General features: G+C 40.3%; 1 protein-coding gene across 1 annotated transcript; it reads left to right on the top strand.

Annotated features, from left to right (window-relative positions):
• The first annotated feature begins 2,156 nt into the window (after positions 1-2,156).
• Positions 2,157-21,641, top strand: MASTL (microtubule associated serine/threonine kinase like). The gene is made up of 12 exons (XM_072412683.1): positions 2,157-2,541; positions 6,377-6,514; positions 8,773-8,912; positions 10,025-10,113; positions 11,135-11,241; positions 12,092-12,233; positions 13,163-13,335; positions 14,637-15,800; positions 16,309-16,435; positions 18,915-19,028; positions 19,655-19,756; positions 21,190-21,641. Exons 1-12 carry the CDS (start codon positions 2,356-2,358, stop codon positions 21,345-21,347), a joined length of 2,640 nt encoding a protein of 879 aa, XP_072268784.1. The 5' UTR covers positions 2,157-2,355; the 3' UTR covers positions 21,348-21,641.
• The last annotated feature ends 556 nt before the right edge of the window (positions 21,642-22,197 follow it).

The following is a 22,197-nucleotide window of genomic DNA, read 5'->3' as shown; positions in this document are numbered from 1 at the left end:
ATGAACTTCCAGGGCACCGACGTCACTTCCGCCTCAACAAACATGGCGGCGGGGGTTGTCCGGTTGGGAAATGGTAAACATTCAGTGCTTGAAGCATTTCAGAGGGCCAGTATATGAATAAGGAAATAAAAAGAAAAAATAAAGAGTACAAACCTGACTTACTGCATATAATAGGGAAAAAAAGATGATAACATGAGAAAGTTTAAATACCACCCAAATCTCAAAAAGGGCAATTTACGCGTAGAGGCAAAAGGATACAACTAGATGTATAGAACACCTCCATTGCTCCATAATATGAAAAAAGAGGAGGGAGGTGATTATGTAGTCCAAATAAACATCCTGCCTTAGGGTGACAACACTGCTCCTCCATAGATATAGTGGACTAAGTGTTGTCACCCAGGGACAGGAAGTGTTATTGGAAGTTAAATATTAATTAAAATGTAATCCTGAAAATAGGAAGAAATGCAGCCTCTTTATCGACTGGTAATCTGAAATTAAAATAATGATACCAGAGGTGTAGGAAAGAGGGGAAATCGGAGGTCACAATCATCATCAGATGTAGGGAGGAGCACCAGTTGTAACTGAGTACTGAGTACTGTGATGGGCTCAACGGGCTCGTTTGCCTTTCTTCCAGATTTTAGGTGGCCAGATAGATGGGAGGGGGATTGGGTGAAATGTAAGTCTGGGCAGGACAAGAGGGGGCATGGCGGGGGGAGTGAGGACCTGGGAGATAAGGAAGAGATGTGCAGTCTATGGGGAGCGCTGGGACCATGTCCCAGGACATGTGGTGCTCAGAGGCAAAAAAACATTTGGAAAAAGAATTTGGAAGGGGGGGTTTAAACTGTGGACACAGACACTGCCACCATTTTTTTTTTTTTAATAAACTGGCTTACAATCTAGGAGTTGGGGGAAGTAGCACACAATAGGAGGGGAGATATGTAATGGTGGGAAGTAGTGAGGGTATCAAAATATAGAAGATGGGTTTGCAAGTTGTAAAAAATAGGTTTTAAGTGCTGTTTTAAATGAACAGAAAGTAGGAGCAAGCCGAATAGAACAAGGAAGACCATTCCAGAGTTGGGGCGGCTCTAGAGAAGTCTTGTATCGGTGCGTGTGATGAGGTGTGAGAGAGTCTGGATAGTGGAATACCAGCGAGAAGGATGTTACAGTAGTCCAGACGAGAGATGATAAGAGCATGTACAAGGAGTTTGGTGGTCTCAGGGGACAGGTAGGGGCGGATTTTGGAGATGTTGCGTAGGTGAAAGTGACAGGACCTGGAAATGTTCTGAATATGGAGGGTAAATGAGAGGGCCGAGTTAAAGGTGACACCAAGACAACGTGCCTGAGGGGAGGGCCGAATAACAGTGTTGTTAACAGTTAGGGGGAGGGGGATTTGGAATTTGAGGGGGGGGGGGTGATGATGAGTTCTGTTTTATCCAGGTTGAGTTTCAGGAATCGGTCAGACATCCATGATGAGATGGCTGACAGGCAGCATGAGACTTTATCCAGGACTGAGGGAGACAGGTCAGGGGTGGACAGATAAATTTGAGTGTCATCAGCATACAGATGGTACTGTAAGCCAAAGGAGGATATGAGACTACCCAGAGAGGAGGAGTACAGAGAAAAGAGAACCGGTCCAAGGACTGACCCTTGGGGAACACCAACAGGGAGGAGAGTGGGTGAGGAGGAGTTACCATTGAAAGAAACTTGAAAGGAGCGGTCAGACAGATAGGAAGCAAACCAAGAGAGAGCAGTGTCACAGATACCAAAGACAGTCCGGGGGGGCTCAGACATTGCCCATTCATATAAGGGGGTCTAGGAGCTGGGGGGTTAGGGTCTAGGGTTAGGGTTCTACTGAAACCTCCAAATCTGTAGCTGCACTATTGCAATTATATATGACACTATATCTTGGTATCTAATCTGAACAATATTAGAATGAATTGAAGCATCTAAACCCACATGATATATATTGGGTGACTTGTACAAACATAACACCCCAGACAATAGCTATATAAATACTGTTTATTATTATTATTATTATTAATAATAATAATAGTTATATAATATATTATAATAATAGTTAATAATAATAATCTGTGCACACCACAGTCTACATCCCACCCTACAGCTGTAACAAGCACAAACATGTTTTGCCCTAATCCAAGATGGCTACAGAAAGTTCGCTGGTGGGCGTGGTCTCTGATACCTTGACAAATAATCTGTGTGCATCCAGCCATCATGTGCTTTCATGAGAAGAACGTCTAATTGGTGTGAAAAGTTTTTTGACGTCACGCGGAGGTGTGGCTTAATTTCAAACTGGAGTGGCGGAGTGCGGACACACGGGTTGTAGAGGGCAATATGGGGTTCGGGGAGACGGACACGGCGGAGAAGGGGGACTCGTCCCTGTGTGGGGACAGAAAGGTTTCCGTGCCGCAGCCACCCTCCATCGAGGACTTTAGCATCGTGAAGCCCATCAGCCGAGGCGCCTTTGGGAAGGTTTATCTGGCTCGTCGGAAGAACAACAGCAAGCTGTTCGCTGTCAAGGTTGGTGGAGGGCTGCGGACCCATGAAATGCCTAAAATTATAGGGAGGGTTCCTATAATCTAGACTGGTCATAGAAGTATACCTGGACTTGTGCTTGGAATTTAAATGCAAAGACATGGTTTATTGGCTCTGTGGGGAACCCGGGGCCCCCTTTTAGGCTCTGTGGAGAACCCGGGGCCCCCTTTTAGGCTCTGTGGGGAACCCCAAGTTCCCTTGGGGCACAATGGGGGTCCTCATGGTCTTGGTGAAAGCCAGGGTCTATTCACACCAGCCCAATCTGCATGCTGCATTCTAGTCAATTGCTGTGAATGGGTCAGCCAATCAATTACAAGCCACTAGAAGTCATGCATGCTGCATTTTTGCCCTCACATGTTACTTTGTTGCCTCACATTAGGAAGATGCATCAACGTGACTGGCACCCCAACACACCACCATGCACTAGTCTGCATGCACCCTCAGCTAATTTACAAATACCCTCTGCTATTTTGCTACTGAATTAGTTCTGGCGGAGAGAAATGCTCCCCCTGCAACATTTTTGAGTTAAAGTGTACCTAAACTCAGAAATTTTCACTTTACATAAAAGGGTAGACAACCCTTTTAATTAACATAAAAATTTTGTTTGTTAGTGTTTTTATTAAGTGCATTAAAAAAAAGGCCTAGGCAATCAAGAATGAATGGGAGCACAGAGCCTCCCGCCATATGTACGTCATGCATCCCGGGAAGCCTTTCATCAATAGGGGAAAAAATGCCGATCTCAAGCATGCGGGTGACCTAGGAAGAAGAGAGTGGAAGATGGCGGCGCCTGCTTCTCTCTCTGCACCGGGCCAAAAACAGATACTGGGACAACGTGGGACCCGATGGAAGAAACTTCCCCACAGATTGACTGATCTGCGAGACTGAAGGTAAGCGTGATTTTTTTTTTCTTGTTTTGGGTTTACTTCCGCTTTATTAAATCCCAATACTGAGTTCCGATGGGGGTAGGACAGTGTGGGTGCTGCTGGACGGTATCAAGTCCTTTCCATACCTTCCAGTGATTTACAACCGGGGTCATATGGAACCCCAGGGTTCCTCCAGAGGTTGCTGGGGGTTCCTTGAGATATTTGTGCCTCTCAGGTCAGTTTAGGTGACGCTAATGATCTTTTTGGTGATCTGTAAGGATGAAATTCTTTCTACTTTACACTAATGTACTTTGAGTTGCAGATATAGTATTTATAGCAGAGGTTCCTTGAGACTTCTTCCAGGGATTTTTAGGGGTTCCTTGAGCAATTTGTACCTCTTAAGTCACTTTAATATATACCAATGATCTTTTTGGCTATCTGTAAGGGTGACATTCATCCCAATGACCAATGTAAGAGACATTCTTCCCACTGACCTCCACAATATTATACTGTGAGCTGTGGATATAGTAACTATAGGAGGGATCGCTGAAGACCTGAGACTTATTTCAGGGATTCCCTCGTGATAAAAAGGTTGAGAAACACTGATCCCTTTTGTAATGCGCACTTGGTACTTATAACAGGCAAAGTTCAGTGTTTCTTCAATTGCATAGTTTGGGAGGGTGAATGTTGCAGTACTTTCATGTCATTATTTACTGTCTGCCCTATGGGAGTATCTTGTAAATTCAATGAATCCGGCAAGTCAGCATTCCAACCTTCAACTAAAACAAACACAATATCAGACTTGATAAAAACAATCTTATCTCAACTGTGTTTGCTGGATGATTTGTTTCAAATAAATCTAATCTTAAAATCTATCCGCACGTTTTTCTTATTGTTTATCAATAAACTGAGCATTTCAGATGTTTGTAGTTTGGGTTAAGCTGCGTACACACTTGCAATTTTTGTCGTTGGAAAGGATCTTTCACGATCCTTTCCAACGACAAGGGAGTGCACGATGCATGAACTTACGATCGGCTGTCGTCCATCGTCCGTGGATCCGGCAGGTCGGTCGTCCGGACGATGGACGACACCGACTGTACACACGGAAGATTTTCGCCCGATAATTGGCCGATGCCGCTTATTGGGCGATAAAAATCTGCCGTGTGTACGTAGCTTTATAGTACAAGACAAAGATAAATGTTTGAAGAAGCTTTGTCTTTGTGTTGTTTAAGATAACTTTGATAGCCATGTTCTATGTGATATTTTCAAATTGGTCATAATAGTCATGATTTTTGGGAAGAATGTCTATCATGCATCAAAATAATTCTAGGGTCATTTCACACCTGTGGTGAGCTGCATCGAATGGATGAGCGAGTTTTTAAAACTCGATCTTGCGGCAAATTCGGCCGCTCCCGCTTACCGAAATTGTAAACGAGAACCAGCGGTGTAAATTTGCCAAATGAGATTGAATTAAAAAAAAATTGTGATCGGTGCTGGTCAAGGATTGCAACCACGGCTGCATTCATCGATCAGCTCAGTGTTTGATCACCTGGGCACTAGAGGTTAAATGGGGACAAGTCTCCCTATTCCATACCTCTGGTGCTCAGTGAAGGCTTTCTTCAGCCAATCAGAGAGCACTAGAGGTTTTGAATAGGGAGACTTGTCCCCATTTACCATCTAGTGCCAGGGATTGAACACAGGATTCCCAGGGCTGCATGAATGAATGCAGCCCTAAGAATCTACTGCTATCCCGTGGCACTAAAGGTTAATTAACTTCTAGTGCCTGGGGATTGGTGTGAAACTGCAGATGAACTCTCAATAGTTTCTCCAGTGAGAGTTCATCTCCAGTTCAGTTCCCACGGTCACCGGACTGATAAGTACACGCGAGTGCCTCCAATCAGCTGTGACTGCAGGCGAACTCTCATTGAGAGTTCATCTGCAGTTCCACTGCAATCCCCGGGCACTAGAGGTTTATTAACCTCTAGTCCTGGGGATTGCAAACAAGAGGATTCCCAAGGCTGCAAGAATGAATGCAGCCCTGAGAATCCACTGCGATCCCGGGGCACTAGAGGTTAATTAACCTTTAGTACCGGGGATTGTAATGATTTCCTTGATCCTCCAATGGTTTCGCGAAATTGGTTCACCGAAATCTGCGGACCTGCTCATCCCTTCTGCAGTGTTCTGCCACAGATTCAAATGCAGTCCCAACCAATCCCATTTTTGCACATGGCTGCATCAGATAACAGCATGATTTTCAAAAACAAGTCACTTTTCACCACATTGTTTCCGTTGGAATACCGGTGTCACAACCGCCTTTAATTGTGGTCACCTGGTGTGTCAGTTCTGGTTGTACAGCAGTGGCCATCTTCTTGGTTCTCTACCCCAGGTGTGAAAAGGCCCTTCACCATTATACGTAAACTAAACTACTTTTTGTGTCGTGATCAATTTCAGATATATAAAATAGTAAAAATGGTCTTAACTCTATTTTGAGTATTAAACAAGTGGTTGATCCATCAAAAAATACTTGTAATTAAAAAGATCAATTTAAAATAATTGTAACATCAATCAAAAAGGCCATCAAGAACAATTTGCATAATGCAAGCCTAGCATTTCAGTAGAACTGATGCCAATATTCTATCGGTGATAGAATTTATATCTCAAGTCTTGTATTCAACTGACATTGCTATCTAAGTACATGTTACAGTTTAAACTATAAATATAGATCCTATGGAGATTTCTAGGTGTTCCTTGGGAAATGTGTGCCTCTCAGGTCAGTGACCCCAATTACCTTTTTGGCTATCTGTAAGGGAGACAATCGTTCATGTTACTTAACTGTAAATTTAATCAAATCGCTTGAATGGTTCAATACCCTTGTGCCCAGTTTTATTTCCTACAAAGTACTAGAAGCTTAAATGTTGCTGCTTTAAATTCTGGTTTGCTTTTTTTTTTTCTTTTAGGTGGTGAAGAAAGCAGACATGATTAATAAGAATATGGTTCATCAGGTCCAAGCAGAGAGAGACGCTCTCGCACTGAGCAAAAGTCCTTTTATTGTGCATTTGTACTACTCTCTCCAATCAGCCAACAACATCTATCTGGTAAGAGATGTCTGAGCTCAGACAAGTCGGATTTCATTCAGTCCACAGGGAGACAGGGCCTCTTGTCCTTGCAGGAAGGTTTAATATTGGCTTATCCTGCACACAGCTGCTGTCACACACATTGGGTGCAATTAAATGACTATGATCCGGATTGTTGAAGAATTAAAGCGTACCTAAACTCAGAAATTTCACTTTGCATAAAAGGGTAGAAACATTTTTATGTTAAGTGAAAATTCAGTTTTTTTAAAAAAAAAAAAAGTGCAGCACAGCCCCTTAATTCTTGATTGCCTATGTCACCCGATCTCGCGCCTGGGTCATGTGATGTAGAAAGAACAACATGATTGTGTCAATTTTGCAAGAATCTGTATCTGTTTTAGGTTATTTTTTTATAGTATTATTTCCACAAAAATAAAACGTGTAAATAAAATCCTTTTTCATTTTAGCTTAAGTACATGTCAGGATATTCAGTGTCATTATTTATATATAGATGCGGTGGTCTCCCCAGCCCCTTTTAATCAGGCACACCACCACCACACATTTCACTAACCACCCAACTGTTTTTAGGTGGTTACTAAAGAGTTGGGTCACAATACAGGGTCTGCCACCCGCCTACAATTTCCCCACACCCGGCTTAAAAAAATTTCTGGGTGAACTCTGAGATGTCTTTTTTTACAGTAAACTGACTGTAAGCCTGTCGTATTTGACTGTCCTTGGTGTATGTGTGTAGCAAAAACATACTTGCTCTCTATTGAGTGGCTGTCTGTGCCTGTAAAGTCCGAAACTTCTAGCAGAACAGAGGAGAACATTGACATTGCATATCACGTGACCTTTGGCATCCCAAGCTAAAATTGTTGTTTAGAAGTATCCAGGTCTTTCCTCATAGACCGGAACACACACAGCACTGTTTGTATTTTGCTTATTTCAAATTCACAAAACTGAGTAGAAAATAAAGATCATTGTGCTCCATAACTTAAAAATGTTAAAAGGCCCTTTATGTCTTTAACCTCCCTAGCGGTATTCCCGAGTGTGACTCGGGGTGGAAAAAATTGCAAAAAGCAGTAATCCCGAGTCACACTCGGGGTACCTTTGAGGGTCCCTCTTACCTTATCCCCGCGCTCCAGCGGCGATCTCATGATCCCGCTGTGATGGCGGGGCGCTTCTCCGTCGGGGGGCGTGGCCGGGCGGGAAATTTAAAAGCAGATTACGGAGTAATCTGCTTTTAAATACCGCCCGGGCCCCCACCACCCCGATGCACGCATCTGCAGTTAGATGCGATGCACCATGCAGGATTTCTAACTGCAGATGCGATCACCAATAGTAAATCCAGAGGGTGATGCCAGCGGAGATTTCCCGCTGGCAGCACCCCCTGAATCTACTGCTGTCCTGCTCGCATCTCCCGGAGGCTGATCTCCGGGTGATGCGAGCAGGAGAGTGAGCAGCGGGGACATCATCCCCTACTCCCGGAGGCTGATCTCACCCTCCGGGAGTAGGGGATGATGTCCCCGCTGCTCACTCTCCTGCTCGCATCACCCGGAGATCAGCTTTCGGGAGATGCGAGCAGGGGAATGAAGTAGGGCGGGGACATCCCCACCGCATCACCCGGCAAGATGTGTGACATCTTCCGTATGATGCGGTGGAGTGATGGATTCTGGGGGAGGGAAATTTAAAAGCAGATTACTATGTAATCTGCTTTTAAATTTTTTTTTTTAAAGTAAAAACACATCAAAACATATAATAAAAGTATAAATACATATTGTAGTGCACCAAGCATCATTGCGCAGTGCCCTGATTTACATTTTGCACGCTATTAGCCCTGACCTTGATCTAACCTTTTAATGACTTTTTAATCACTTCCTGAATTGAAGTAAATTTTTTTTCTAAAATCTGCATATAATTTATATTATTATTAATCAATAATATTGCACCCTTGTTTGGAAAATTTCAGAAGGAAATTTTTGATAATTTTTTTTTTTTGGATAAATTACATTGTTTTGGGCTAATATTTCATTATTTTTTATAATAATGATTTATAATTATGTATTATTTTATAAATTATGATTCTAATATAACAAATAAATATAATAATTATACCCGGGAGTTAATCCTAAGAATTACAGGCCCACAATATAAACAAAAATTTCTACGCAAAAAAAATAGGATCACTTTTTGCATCAAAAAATGACAGAATTAGAACGCTAGGGGGGTTAAATATGTCTCTGTTCTGCTTATTTTTAACAGTAATTTCTTTTTCATGTCAGGTCATGGAATATCTCATTGGCGGAGATGTGAAGTCACTTTTGCACATCTATGGTTATTTTGATGAAGACATGGCAGTCAAATACATCTCCGAGGTGGCCCTGGCTCTAGATTACCTGCACAGGCACGGCATAATCCACAGGTAAAATGCCTTGAGAAGGGCAAACGTGTATTTTTTGTTTTAATATTTATTTTATAAATAGGAAGTTACAAACTTTGCAAAAAAATATAAAATACCATAAATTACCAGCACTATATAAAAAAAAGTGACATGTAAGAAGTCTGTTGCAAAGGTAAAAGAATATATATTGAATAAAAATCTGCTTCTTTTATCACGCGAAAATATACTATATGGATACCAAGCCAACCAATAGTGTATGTAAATATTTGAAAAATAACCAAAGGGGAAGGGAGTAACCTGCACAGGGTACTAACTGGGGAAACAAAACAAGGGGAACAGAAGGACAGATATTGAAGGTAGAGCAGTGGCCGCCAACTTTTTGGACGTCGCTGACCACTAAATTTGCAGACTCCGGACCAGCAAGAAACTTCCCCCAGAGTGACGTTGTGATGCTAGAACCTGCCCTGAGCCTGCAATGCATACCAGAGGCAGGCTCTGGCCAGTGCACCCCTTTTCCTGACCCCGCTGGAGGACGCACCGGCCAGAGCCGCGGACCATCAAAAATGTAGTCACGGTCCACCGGTTAGCAACCGCTGAAGTATAGGATATCTGAGGCATTGAGAGCCATAATGTATGTTTGGATATATATTGTCATTATTATGTTCAGGGCAAAAACTGTTGTGCATAAAATCCTAATGACGGGCATAACAAGGTGCTAATTGCTTGAATAGGAAAAGAGACAATAAAGTTACTGCTGACTATTACAAATGTGTAGATTTTGGCTTGAGCTATGTGAACATATATTGCAGTGTTCTCCCCAGCCCTTTTTCGCTGGGCGCACCACCCGGCACTTTTCAGTAACCACCTGGCTTTTTTTTAGGGTTACTGAAAAGTTGGGTCACAATTAAGAGGCTGCCACCCTGTTTTCTGGGTTGAACACTGTTATTGTGAAATATATTGCCATGTAAAAGTTTGGAAATGTACTGTATTCTGCCTTAAAAATAACAATCTATACGACACTTTACAAATATACAGTTCTTGCTCTTCATCTACTCAGTATGAACAACTGATGTCTTGTCACTGTGTATGCTTAAAAGGGAATTTTACAACTCTGCCATGTGTTTCTTACACAGGGATCTGAAACCTGATAATATGCTGATTTCTAACGAGGGTCACATTAAGCTAACAGACTTTGGTCTCTCCAAAGTCACTCTGAAGCGAGGTAAGAATGAATGCATTGTGTATTTGCCTGAAAGGACCTTTGTACATAGAAAACAAAAACATTTAGATTTCTTTTTGGTTCATTTGCATCACAAATATGAGCTAATTCTGTACATTCTGTCAAATTGTTCTTTAAAGAATTAAGTTTGCTGCCAAAATTTGGTTATGATTGGGAGATTATTTAATTTCTGTGGGCTTAACAGATGCCCCACAGCTGTCGGAGTTGTGGGTACAGACATATAAAAAAGCATGGTTTGATCATACCTGCGTGTCTATCCACATTTTATCACTTGCAGACTGGCACATATTTCACCAGCACCAAATGTTCAGGCTTATTTCTTATTGGAAAGGCTTTCCTTACATTTTGATCACTGTCTTTGATGTGTGTGACTTTTTTAAAACTTTATTCCGACAATGTATGGAGATTACCATATTGGCAAGTTTCCTCTGGCACTTGAATTTTGGATGCTGTGTGGTTCAGACTCAGGACCTATAGACCCTGGGCACAAAGGCAAACTATACTTGTTTGGGTCTATTCAACATATACACCCGTTTCCATATTATATTTAATTTTTAAATATAATGCATGACAAAGGGTACACAGAATGTGGTTGCTTAACTAAAGCTATAGCATTGCAGAACAGCCTGCTATTTCATTTTCTTTCCATGGAAGAAACCACAGAGGGCTTCTATAGGTAAGAATAAAAGTGAGAACTATTCTTTACATTAAAAATGCTGACTGGATTGCTTAGTAGATGACCAAATAGCAAAACGTTCAAATAAAAAAAAAAAAAAAATTCGGACCACACCCCATACTTTCTTTTAATTTAAGGACGTAGTTTGGGGTTAAGGTTGGTAAGTGTTGGGTTGTACAGGCATAGGGGGTATTCAGGGTCACATTTTTTTTTAGTGGAAGTACGGCCAGCTGCAGTTTACACACCAGGAAGAAAATAATGAACTGAAGTATATGTAATTCCTTTCTTTGTTTGGACTCGCAATGATTCTTTTCTTTGTATTTTAAGAGATCAACATGTTCGACATTTTAACAACACCTTCAATGGCCAAACCCAAGCGAGACTATTTCCGCACCCCAGGACAAGTTCTTTCTCTTATTAGTTCTCTGGGATTTGTAAGTATTTATTTATTTTATTTTTTTGGTTTTATTTTTTGTTTATGTCCTATGGGAAAAAAATTGGACAGTATCACAGCTTGTACACATAGGTCTGTCCTATGTCCTATATATATAAGGAAAACATTTTTTTAGTATTGCAGTTGTTTTATAATAAAGGAACTATATTAATGTTTCAGATTCCCTTCCAGCATTCTACCAGATCTAATTTGATTTCTATCATGTCGGACTAGAATTACAAATTAAAACTGAGAGATAATCTAAATTGATGTGCCTAAGATGATTCTAAAAAATTCTGCTTGCCTGGTTTGTGTTCCAGTTCTCTGCTTTTTAATACCACAACTTGTCTTACATTTATCTGCATGCTTGTTTCGGGTGTGTGAATTACTACTGAAACCAAAGGATCAGCTTTATATCCAGGCAATTGGCATTCTATAGAATTAGTTCAGCAAGGGCAGCATATGTTACTTTTAATATTCATGACACATTAAAGAAAAACAGAACTTAAGTACAGCTATTGCCCAGCTCACTACCACCAGTGGTAGTAAAGAATTGTAAATGGTATTCCCTCTCCGGGATGTGTCATTACTAATATATACTTACCACTACCTGCTGCGTCCATAGAACAGATCACAATAGGACCCTAAATCTATAAAAACAGAAATACTACATTGCCAATATCGCATCAAATTGGGAATCTGAGCTGGGGACACCTCAGTCCACGGAGAGTATTTATACTTAATGGCAAATCCCATTTAATGAGAGCCATTTACTACAGTTTAACTTTAACTTCTAAGTAAAGTTTGTTTTACTTTTAACGATATGCATGTGTTTTGTTTGTGATGAACAGAACTCTCCAGTTCGAGGTAAGATGCAGGCGTCTGTCTCCTCAATGACACCAGTATTTAATGAGAGCTCACAAGGAAATTCCACTCCAATTATCATGAGAAATAAGGAAAACTCTGCTAAAGCCAGCAAGCTACTTATATCACGTAAGTATTCCTTACTTTGTTTAATGGTTGTGTTTGTGTACTCAGCTACATGACTACGCATGTATCCGCTATTTGCAGACTGCTTACCTTTGTGTTGATACAACTTCTATTCTGCTCAGGTCAGGGAAACCCAAATGCAGATATGCAGGGGGACTAATCTTTGCAGGGGGCTTGATCTTTGATTTACATAATTTGAGCATCCCTGCGTTGCAGTCCTGTTAATTGTGAACTTTAAAGCATTTTTAAAACATTAAAGCGGAACTAAACCCTGGGCATACTCGCCTGTCCCCATTCTGCCATGGGCACTGCCCTCCCTTCTCTTCTTTGGCATTCCAGTGTTCAGCAATTTTGTTTGGCCAAGCTGCAACGAAACTCCCACACAGGCGCATGGGAGTTCAGTTATTCATTCAATCAGCAAAATTGAACAGGTGGGTTTTAGTTCCTCGTTAACTTTCGAAGTTTACAACCTAAATGCTTTGTCTTTTTTTTTGTTTGTTTTTTTGTTTTATGGATTTTCATTAAAAAATAATACCAGATACAGCACATATCACAATACAAAAATAACACACAATACAATCATGTAAAATACACCAACCATAGATGAATATATACATCATAACCACTAAGGCCAAAAATTAAAAAAGACAAGTGACCTAAATATTACTACAAGCGATATCATCCTAACCTCATGTCACCTAATACAATAGAAGCACCCCTATAAACCCGTTGTGAATCCTTTTCCACTCCATGACATCTAACCATCTACATATAAAATTGTACCATCCGGGAAGGTAGCGAGAAGCTTACCTTCCATCCTGTCTATGTGAAAGCAAACCACATCCCAGTTCAGCTAATGTATTTAGTTTTAGGCTTCATGTTCTTTTCTGAGAACTTTGCAGTTAAGTTGCATTCTTTGACTTTCTGTGCAGATTCTGAAGCCAGTATGTGCAGTCCTTGTATGCCGGTGAAATGCCTTACGCCAAACCTCCTGAAGTCTAGAGCACGGCTGGGCACTTCCAGCACCAGCAGTCAGTCCCATTTATGTCTGTCCAGTATGGAGTCTGATTATTGCAGCAGTCCAAAATGGGAAAATCCCAACCAGGTGGGTCCTGAAATTACTGCACATTGAAAGTATACAAGATGGGTTAATATATAGCATGGATTTAAACAGTCTGGTTTCATGACGTTCAATAGCCTGCATGACAGGGGGAAGCAGGGAAATCTCAAGGGCTCCAAGTAAAATGAACTGGACAGGGCTAAAGTGGAATCTGAGTTGCTTAGGAACATCTTTAGCCTTTTGACTGTATACTCTGTGTGATTCAACTAATGTGACTGTGCTTGGCTACATGTATATGCAGCAATGCAAAAAAAATCCAATTTTAGGTTTATAGAAAACTTGCAGTGAGAAATACATAAGTTTCCATTTTTAATCGGCTGCTGAAAGTGCTAGTTTCCTGGCTTTTTGGCTTTAATGCCTTTATGCAGCAGTTGAAGTTAGAGCAGTTTTTCTCAACCAGGATTCCATAGAATTCCCATAATTCCTCCAGAGGTTGCTGGGGGTTGCAGTTTAAGCCTCTCAGGTCAGTTTAGCTGACCGCAGTAATATCTTAGGCTGTCTGTAGGGGTGACATTCTTCCTAATGACCACCATGCTAATTTACTGTGATCTGTGGATATACCTATGGAATATCTAAAGGTTATTTCAAGGATTCCACCATGTCAAAAAGGTGTAGAAAGGCTAGGTTAGAGTAAAGTTGGAGATACTGCTCAGCATTGCATAAATCTGCGTACACACTTGCAATTTTTGTCATTGGAAAGGATCTTTCACGATCCTTTCCAACGACAAGGGAGTGCACGATGCATGAACGGTGCTGTACATACAGCACCGTTCATGCTCTATGGAGAGGGGAGGGGGAGAGCGACGGAGCGGCACCCTGCTGCGCGCTCTCCCCTTCCCTTTCATTAAGATCGGCTGTCATCCATCGTCCGTGGATCCGGCAGGTCGGTCATCCGGACGATGGACGACACCGACTGTACACACGGCAGATTTTCGCCCGACAATTGGCCGATGCCGATTATCGGGCGATAAAAATCTGACGTGTGTACGTAGCTTTAGTCAGGGACCAAGAACGTTCTGCGCTTAATGGCATTGTTCTCATGTTGCAACTGTTGACAACCGTTCTGTGACATTATGTAAGCCTAATATGGTGATAGAATTTGATAGTTTTGCTGACAAGTTGGTTTTCTAAACAGTCAGTTTGAAAAAATAGAATAAATAAGATAAGAATTAAAAAAAAAAAAAGTATCCTTTTGGTATTTAAAACAGTATACCAAATAAAGGTAAAAAAAAACTTGCTAAAGTAGGCAAATTAGTCAGTCCTGTTAACTGTACTGTATTTTTTAGGATCCAGATGGACCATCATATTTAAGTTCTAGCCGCCTGAAGAACAGTATGTCTGGTAAATCTCTGAGCAACATCCATGTGGGCAAAGTTGCCAAGAGTATAAAAGTTTTGGAATCTGCCATCTCCCCCATTGTTCGTCGCAGGACATACAAGAAATCAGAAAATCTAAACAACACCAATGAACTTGAGGAAACTCCTATTGGTGGTTCAAACTCCAAGGGCTTCATCCGAAAATGCCTTTATGATCCTAACACACAAGAAGAAAAGGAGAACTTTGATACAAATGTGAGAAGACGTTTGCCAAGGTCTCCAGAATCACCTCCTTGGCTGGCTAGTTCCTCTCTGGATCCTTTAAGGCACATTGTAGATGACAATGTGGAAAGATCCACAATCAAAAGAAGTTTTTCCCAAGTCGAGACAAGCCCTGGGCAAAACGCATCAGAAAAAAAGACTAATTCTCAGTATAAACGTGCATATAAAATCGATCAGATTAACCCCAGTACAGGTTTAACCATGGAAATTGACGCTCTCTTTCTTACCGGCCTCCAAAAAGATGTTGCAAATGCTGAAAATCTGGAAAATGAGTTTGTACCTGCTCCACGGACTCCAGAGAAGCTGTGCTCTGCAAACCTGGTGGCCAAGAATTTGCTTTGTGAACTAGATGAAAACTGTGAGCAGGCACATAGGAGTCCTGATGCTAAATCGATGAATATCGATGCTTGGAAGACGAGTCCAAGCAGGAATTCTGATCCTTTTAGTAATACCTCCATGGAAAAAGAACTTTCTGATGTGGATAAAAGCATGAAGGAACTTTCTGTTGAGTCTCAAGATGATATTGGTAAAGGGTCATCTCCAGAAGATGCCAATACAGCTGAAACCTTTAAAGGTGACCAAGAAGAGAACACACACAGAGGGCGGGTGCTAGCTGATATCACCAATGAATCCTTTGCATCTCCAGCCACCACCAGAATACTGCCGCATTCTAAAAAGCGGACTGTTGTGGCTTTTCGGAGCTATAACAGCTCCATCAATGCTTCACACCTCTCGGAACCTTCCAGAGTGAGTGTTGGCTCCATGGACAAAATAAATTTCTCCCTGGGTTGTACAGGATCCTACCCAGTGGCTGTTACTCCAGCACAAAAAGACAGATCTAAGAACTTCCAGGTATGTACAAACAAATTGTAGTAATACCCTATACTTGTGATACTTCCCCCCCCCCCCCCCCCTCCTAGATTGTAAGCTCTTCTGGACAGGGTCCTCTCCTCCTGCTGTGTCACTGTCTGCATCTTTCTGTCATTTGCAACCCTAGTAACATCATGAAAACTTCCAGTCCCTCTCATTTTAGTGTTATAAGCAGCCTCGCTGGCCAACATTGGGGGGGGGGGGATGGGATAACTTTTTATTAGTATAATATTGATATGGAGCTCCTGGGGTTGAGGGCTTCCAAGGATTGCAAGAGAAAATAAAAGGTTAGGCACACAAGGAACTGGTTTGTTATTCACTCACAGTGGAAGTTCATCTACTTTGAAGAAAATACATTCCAAAAACCTGATAATTTATACGCAAATTGTATTACAAAAATGCATTTGTATAGGTTTTCATCCGTGTTGCTGAAATTGGTGGAGGAAGTAAGAGGCAGAAAACCAATATATTTATTATATGTCCTCTTCAGGGGCAGGCAGAGACTCCATACAGAACACCAAAGAGCGTGCGGAGAGGAGCAGCACCAGCTGAGAATGAGAAAATCCTGGGAACACCTGACTACTTGGCTCCTGAATTGTTACTGGGGAAACCACATGGTGAGTTTCTCCCTCTACATTTGACTTTTATTTTGATTTTTTTTTTTCCAGAAGACAGGAATGTCCTGGGATTTTGCTGAATTGAGGTAGTTAGTTCTGTCAATCTGATGTAAGTGATACAAAACCACAAAAATCTCTGATTTTGAACTTCAACTTTAGACCCTGTATTTACAGTAATAAAAAAAACACAACCCTGTATTGCAGCTATATTAGGGCTCCCTTTATACAATATTTAACACTATGCCTTCACCCTGCAGTTCACTGTACCCATTTTCTTATACAACTAATTTAGTTTTTTTACCTTGCACTTGTAAGGCAAAAGTCCCATCAGATAGGGAGGATACATAATGTATCCTATGTGCTAAAGGGGGGGGAGACCCCCAGATGTGTATACAGACAACTTTTTAAGGCAAAAAAATATCCTAACTGCCTTGGCTTTCAGCTGGGACTGACTGCATTCCACACAGAAATTCTGAAATCCCTGTCTTGGATGGGATTTCAGAAAGTATTGGGAACGGTACAACGCTTGCATTTCAGGTGGTCATGAGCGGCCTTTTGAGTGGGAACAACTCTTTCTGATTTGCCATCAACAATGGAATAAACTGAATAAATCTTGACGCAACAAAAGTGACATGTTTTCAGTCTTAAAGTAGGAAAGCTCTCAAACTGCCACTGGGAAAGTACAGTTGGCATTAAACTGTCAATTTTAAATTAAAATACATGAAATAGTGTGATTAAGGCCTCTTCAGGCTGAAATTCAGTAGTTGCTGTATTGGCTGTAAGGATTGCCAAAAAATACCCTAAAGGGATGTTGCATTGTGCCAAAGTGCTTTTGTCCCCTCTTCCCTTATTTTTGGATTTAGTTTTTTTTTGTCACACCTGTGGAGGGAAAGGGAGGTTTACTACACTCCAATTTTACTTTACCCCTTTTTTTCTTAAGCGTGGAGCATTTACCTCTATATTTTGTGTTTTCTTTGTATGCAGGACTCCTGAGGTGCGGTAAGTTACATGCATTGCTGCTTTGGTAGCGGGATGCTGCTTTATATACAGTTATAGTGACCTGAGGTCAGTGTTCAACATATCATGCTGTCACACAGTTAAGAATCTGTTGCACTGGCTCTCTGGATGCTTTATATGGTGCAGCTGTCAAAGCTGTCCTTGTAGATGAAGCAGGGAAGTAATATTTAGTAGAAGCTTTTCAGTTCTACCTCTGGGTGTATTTGTTACGGGAGGTTGGAGTGCCAAAGAATAGGTGGAAATATCCAAGACCTAATTTTGCTAATAGATTGTTCTGTAAAGACAAAGAGCACAGCCCTTTGTGTATGCTGCTACAGAATATTTCTAACTCAAGATTTATTATCAACTAAACTCAAGGGAAATGATAAAAAAACACAAAGAAAATGCAATTATGTATTAATTTAAAGAATACAATTGGGTAAACCTGAGCACAAAAAAAGCAAGCATAAGGTAAAAGACTGGCCAACTGTATTGCTTGTGTTCCCCAAATACTTACCATGTCTTGTTCAGTCTTCTTGTGGAGGTTGACATTTTGTTAAAGGAGCTGGGGTTTAGTTCATGTCAAGGCTGTGCCCCTGATGATCTCATGCCTGGTGGGGTAATATTAAATCGGGAGAAGTAAAAGAAGATCCACATTAAGAATAAAGCTTATACAAGGGGACCTTTTGTTAGTAGCAGAGATCACCAAATCCCATGTGATATATATTTATATATAATTTTTTTCTTTTTTAGGGTTTGGCTTAGACACAGTCAGCATTCCTAGGTGTTCTCACTTAGTAAATATTTGCTTTTTAAATCCATGTCCACTATAGATTAAATGTACCTACACAATTTTATTTCAGCACTAACAAACCAGTGATAACATAGCTGCATGTTTTTGGCTTCTGAGAAGTCTCAGCTTGATTTTGCTGCATGTATGGGCTGATTGAGTGGTTCTTTTATGCTTTCAGTTTTACTTCCCAATAATCTTAAAGAAAATATGACACAGTATGTAGACATTGCATAACATCCATCGCATAGTATTTTAGAACACATGGGTTGGGCTCTTTCCTGCAGCAAATTTGTTTGTTCCAGAACAAATTTGCATCTCCCAATGAACACACATACCAGAAATTTGAGTGTGCAGACATACTCTTTCAATATTGGTAAAAGTAGCTTATAGGGAATGTGAATATTGTCTAGATCTGTTCTAGTACAATCTGGATGAGCAGGGAGACTTGGAAAGAATATAATTAACACACTATTGGGTATATTTTAGATAAATGTGTGTACATACATTGGTATGTTAGTATGCTTATTCTGGAATCATGAAGCTTTTTCAGAAAGGGCCCTGCAATGGCGGCTCCCATACTTCTCCAATGACCGAGTCACTTTAATATGTATTACATTGAGACCTAGGAAGGCTTATATGTTTTATTTTTGGCTCATATATCATATGTCTTTTTTGCACCTCTTCCCTTAGGACCTTCAGTGGACTGGTGGGCCCTCGGAGTTTGCCTGTTTGAGTTTCTGACCGGCATACCACCTTTTAATGACGAGACTCCTGCGCAAGTGTTCCAAAATATTTTAAAAAGAGGTATTGGATTTACATCATTATAGTGAGACAGTCAGCCAGTTTAACCTTTTTGACAGTAAAAGTACTACCAAGACTCAAATGATGTTGGCTTTATTGTCCAAAAAGTCTTCTCTGTGCATCCTGTTGATCCCTGGTATCATTTTCTTTCTTGAATTCAATGATTGTAGAAGTGAATATTGCCCCACTAAAATAGGCCCTGGCCATCAATGCTCACTGGACAGGGACATACCATATTATGTGGACATGGTTCACACACAAAATGTGGAGGTTGCTCTTGGGCAGCTGTAGAGGAATTATTTTAGCTATGTAGTTAATTATGGCATCTGTGTTCTTGCATAGTTAGGTTATGAAAAGACAAGTCCATCAAGTCCAGCCACTAGGGAGTAAACATACCTGAAGACCTGCATATTCTAAATAGAAAGCTATATATGTACAGTTTATCCAGATGAAGACAAAAAAACAAAATATGCTTCAATTTAATCTAACAGGTGAAAAAAATTCCCTTAATAAATGGTATCTGGTGTCATCCCTTTTAATAAATGTAATACCTAGTTTATATGTGCAAACATTTTTGAATCTTATTCCTATTTTGCCATTTCATTTTCTAATTCTTATGCTTTTGTCAGATATTCCATGGCCAGAAGATGATGAAACCCTTTCTGTCAATGCTCAAGGTGCAATCGATATTCTCCTCACCATTGATAACACAAAGAGAGCTGGATTAAAAGGTACAGTCTGCCTGCATAGTTACTGCTTGGAGGACATATTTAAAAATTAATTTATAATCTTGAAACGGCTAGCATAGGTGATCTAGATGCATGTAAAAAAAATCATGCAGCGTGGAGATCTTACTAGTAACACATGGTCTGTATGACATTGTTTTGTGTACTGTTGTAGTAAGCAGCAGCATGATCCTAGGATAGAACTACAGAAAATCTCCCATATCCTCTGATCATCCCACCAATAAGAGTGTGGACCAGTGCTGAAACAGGCAGCAACAGAGTCTATTTAACGTTGTCACATGTCCCTGGCATTGCCTATTGCTTGCTTCACAAACTGTTAAGCATACACGTTTAGTGATTGGTATTTAACTCGTAGGGATCACCTGGTTTTCAGGCCACAAAGAGAAGCTATTACCAGAAACTTGTTATATAATTGATAATTATTTTTAGGGCAGGAAAGGACTGGTAAGACCTATAGATAAGATAGGCAGCACAGTTAGGAATATAATAAAAGGAATGGAGGAACTCGGCTATGAGGAAAGATTAGCTGAACTGAATATATTCTTGAAGAGATGTTTAGGGGGGGAATGAGATCAGCACCCTGTATGAATATATATAAATAGTCCATACAGAAAATTCTCTTCCCAACTATTCACTTTAAGATCATTATAAAGAACAAGGGGTGCTCTTTGTGTCTGGTGGAAAAGTTTAAGCTCCGGATAAGGAAGGGATTCTTCACTGTAAGCTTTATGAAAATGTGGAATCGGCTCCCTCAGGAAGTAGTTTCAGCAACTACTATAGATTGCTTTAGGAAAAAAATGCATCCTTTTCTAGAAGCACAGAATATAACTGGGTATTAAAGCTTTAAAGTAAGGATAACGGAGACTGTTGATCCAGAGAACATCCAATTGCCTCAGGAAATCGGGAAGGATTTTTCTTCGCCTGTTGAAGCAAATTGTGCCAGGGTTTTTTTTCCTTCCTCTGGATCAACTATGTCTAAAGGGTTTTTTATTCATATAAATTTTATTGAGTTTTCATAAAACAATTAACTTCCACCACAAAAATATAAATGTGTACTTACAATACAAGCAGTAGTAAGTACAGGGGACACAAACAATCAGAACTAGACAGTAACTAATACATAGTGTCCTAGAACTAAAGAAAAAGAAAAAAACATGAAGCCGTAATATTATGCTTGTGTAGATAAACGCCTGAGTAGAAAGACTGGAGAGCTGAAATGTCTGTGAACAGTCAGGGCCCATCTTGGGACAACTATGTTCAGAAGTTTTGTTTTTTTTTTTTTTATATCTGGGATAGTTTTATTTCTCTAGTTGTTGAACTTGATTTTTTCTTCCAACCTGACTATGTAACTTTTATTATACTCATATAGATTTGTGTATTTATTACAGAAACCTTCCTTAATTTTTTTCTTTTTACAGAGCTGAAGGCTCATGCTTTTTTTCATGACATCGAATGGGACATTTTGCAGAACCAGCCTATGCCCTTCATACCACAGCCTGATGATGAGACAGACACCACGTATTTTGAAGCAAGGAATAATGCGCAGGATCTCAAAGTGTCTGGATTCACTTTGTAGATTTTATTCTTTCTGGAAAGTCCCCAAATTATTCTCTAATGTGAGAATTGGCATAATTTTATAGTTTTTAGATTATATCTGTTACATGGTTTGGCTTTTATCCAGAAAGTTATCTCTTCTCCCCCATTGTACAGAACCTCATTTACCATATTTAAAGTGTGTTTGGTATAAAAATCTGTGTGTATATATGTTTTGCCTCTTTGGACTGGATCCATACTATTTGCACTTTACAATAAGCTGTCTATTTCATTTGTAAATCTTTATGTAAAATAAAGTAATATAATCTCTGAAAAACTTTGTTCTGTCATAGAAGTGTTTAAAACCTATTTATTTAATGTACAGTGCTACATAATATGTTGGCGATATATAAACACTGTTTATTAATAGGTGAGTGAAAGCGGAATGTCATTGTATATGGTAAAGTAACTTTCCTAATTTGATATACTGCTTCAAAATATTGCAAGCTGGTTATCAAAATATTTCAGGATACCTTGAAAGATGATGAAATGATTTATTCCCCACTATGTGAACATTTTTTGTCATCAAATGGAGTTTCTACATAATTTCATTTATTTTTTGGTCCCATGACTGTCAACACCTTTACATAAGCTTCTGTCTATCCAGGTGGTAGCTGGTCTGTACTCCTTGTTACCACACACTGCTAAATTATTCTGACAGCAGCTCCAGGGTGGATGCAATGGGCCTGATTTATTAAAGCTCTTCAAGGGTGGAGAGGATACTTTCATTGGTGAAGCTGGGTGATCCAGCAAATCTGGAATGGATTTCTTAGTCATTTGCTATTGATGGCCCAGTGATGTGATGGCCTCAAGACATAAGTGAATGGAGAGAA

This window comes from Pyxicephalus adspersus, chromosome 5 (assembly GCF_032062135.1).
Source record: "Pyxicephalus adspersus chromosome 5, UCB_Pads_2.0, whole genome shotgun sequence".
Taxonomy (NCBI): Eukaryota; Metazoa; Chordata; class Amphibia; order Anura; family Pyxicephalidae; genus Pyxicephalus; species Pyxicephalus adspersus.
This window is presented reverse-complemented; position numbering and strand designations above follow the sequence as displayed.

Coding starts and splice junctions, on each gene's coding strand:
- MASTL (XM_072412683.1), top strand. CDS start 2,356: ATGGGGTTCGGGGAGACGGACACGGCGGAGAAGGGGGACTCGTCCCTG. Junction 6,515..8,772: donor CAGCCAACAACATCTATCTG/GTAAGAGATGTC, acceptor TTTTCATGTCAG/GTCATGGAATATCTCATTGG. Junction 10,114..11,134: donor CAAAGTCACTCTGAAGCGAG/GTAAGAATGAAT, acceptor TTGTATTTTAAG/AGATCAACATGTTCGACATT.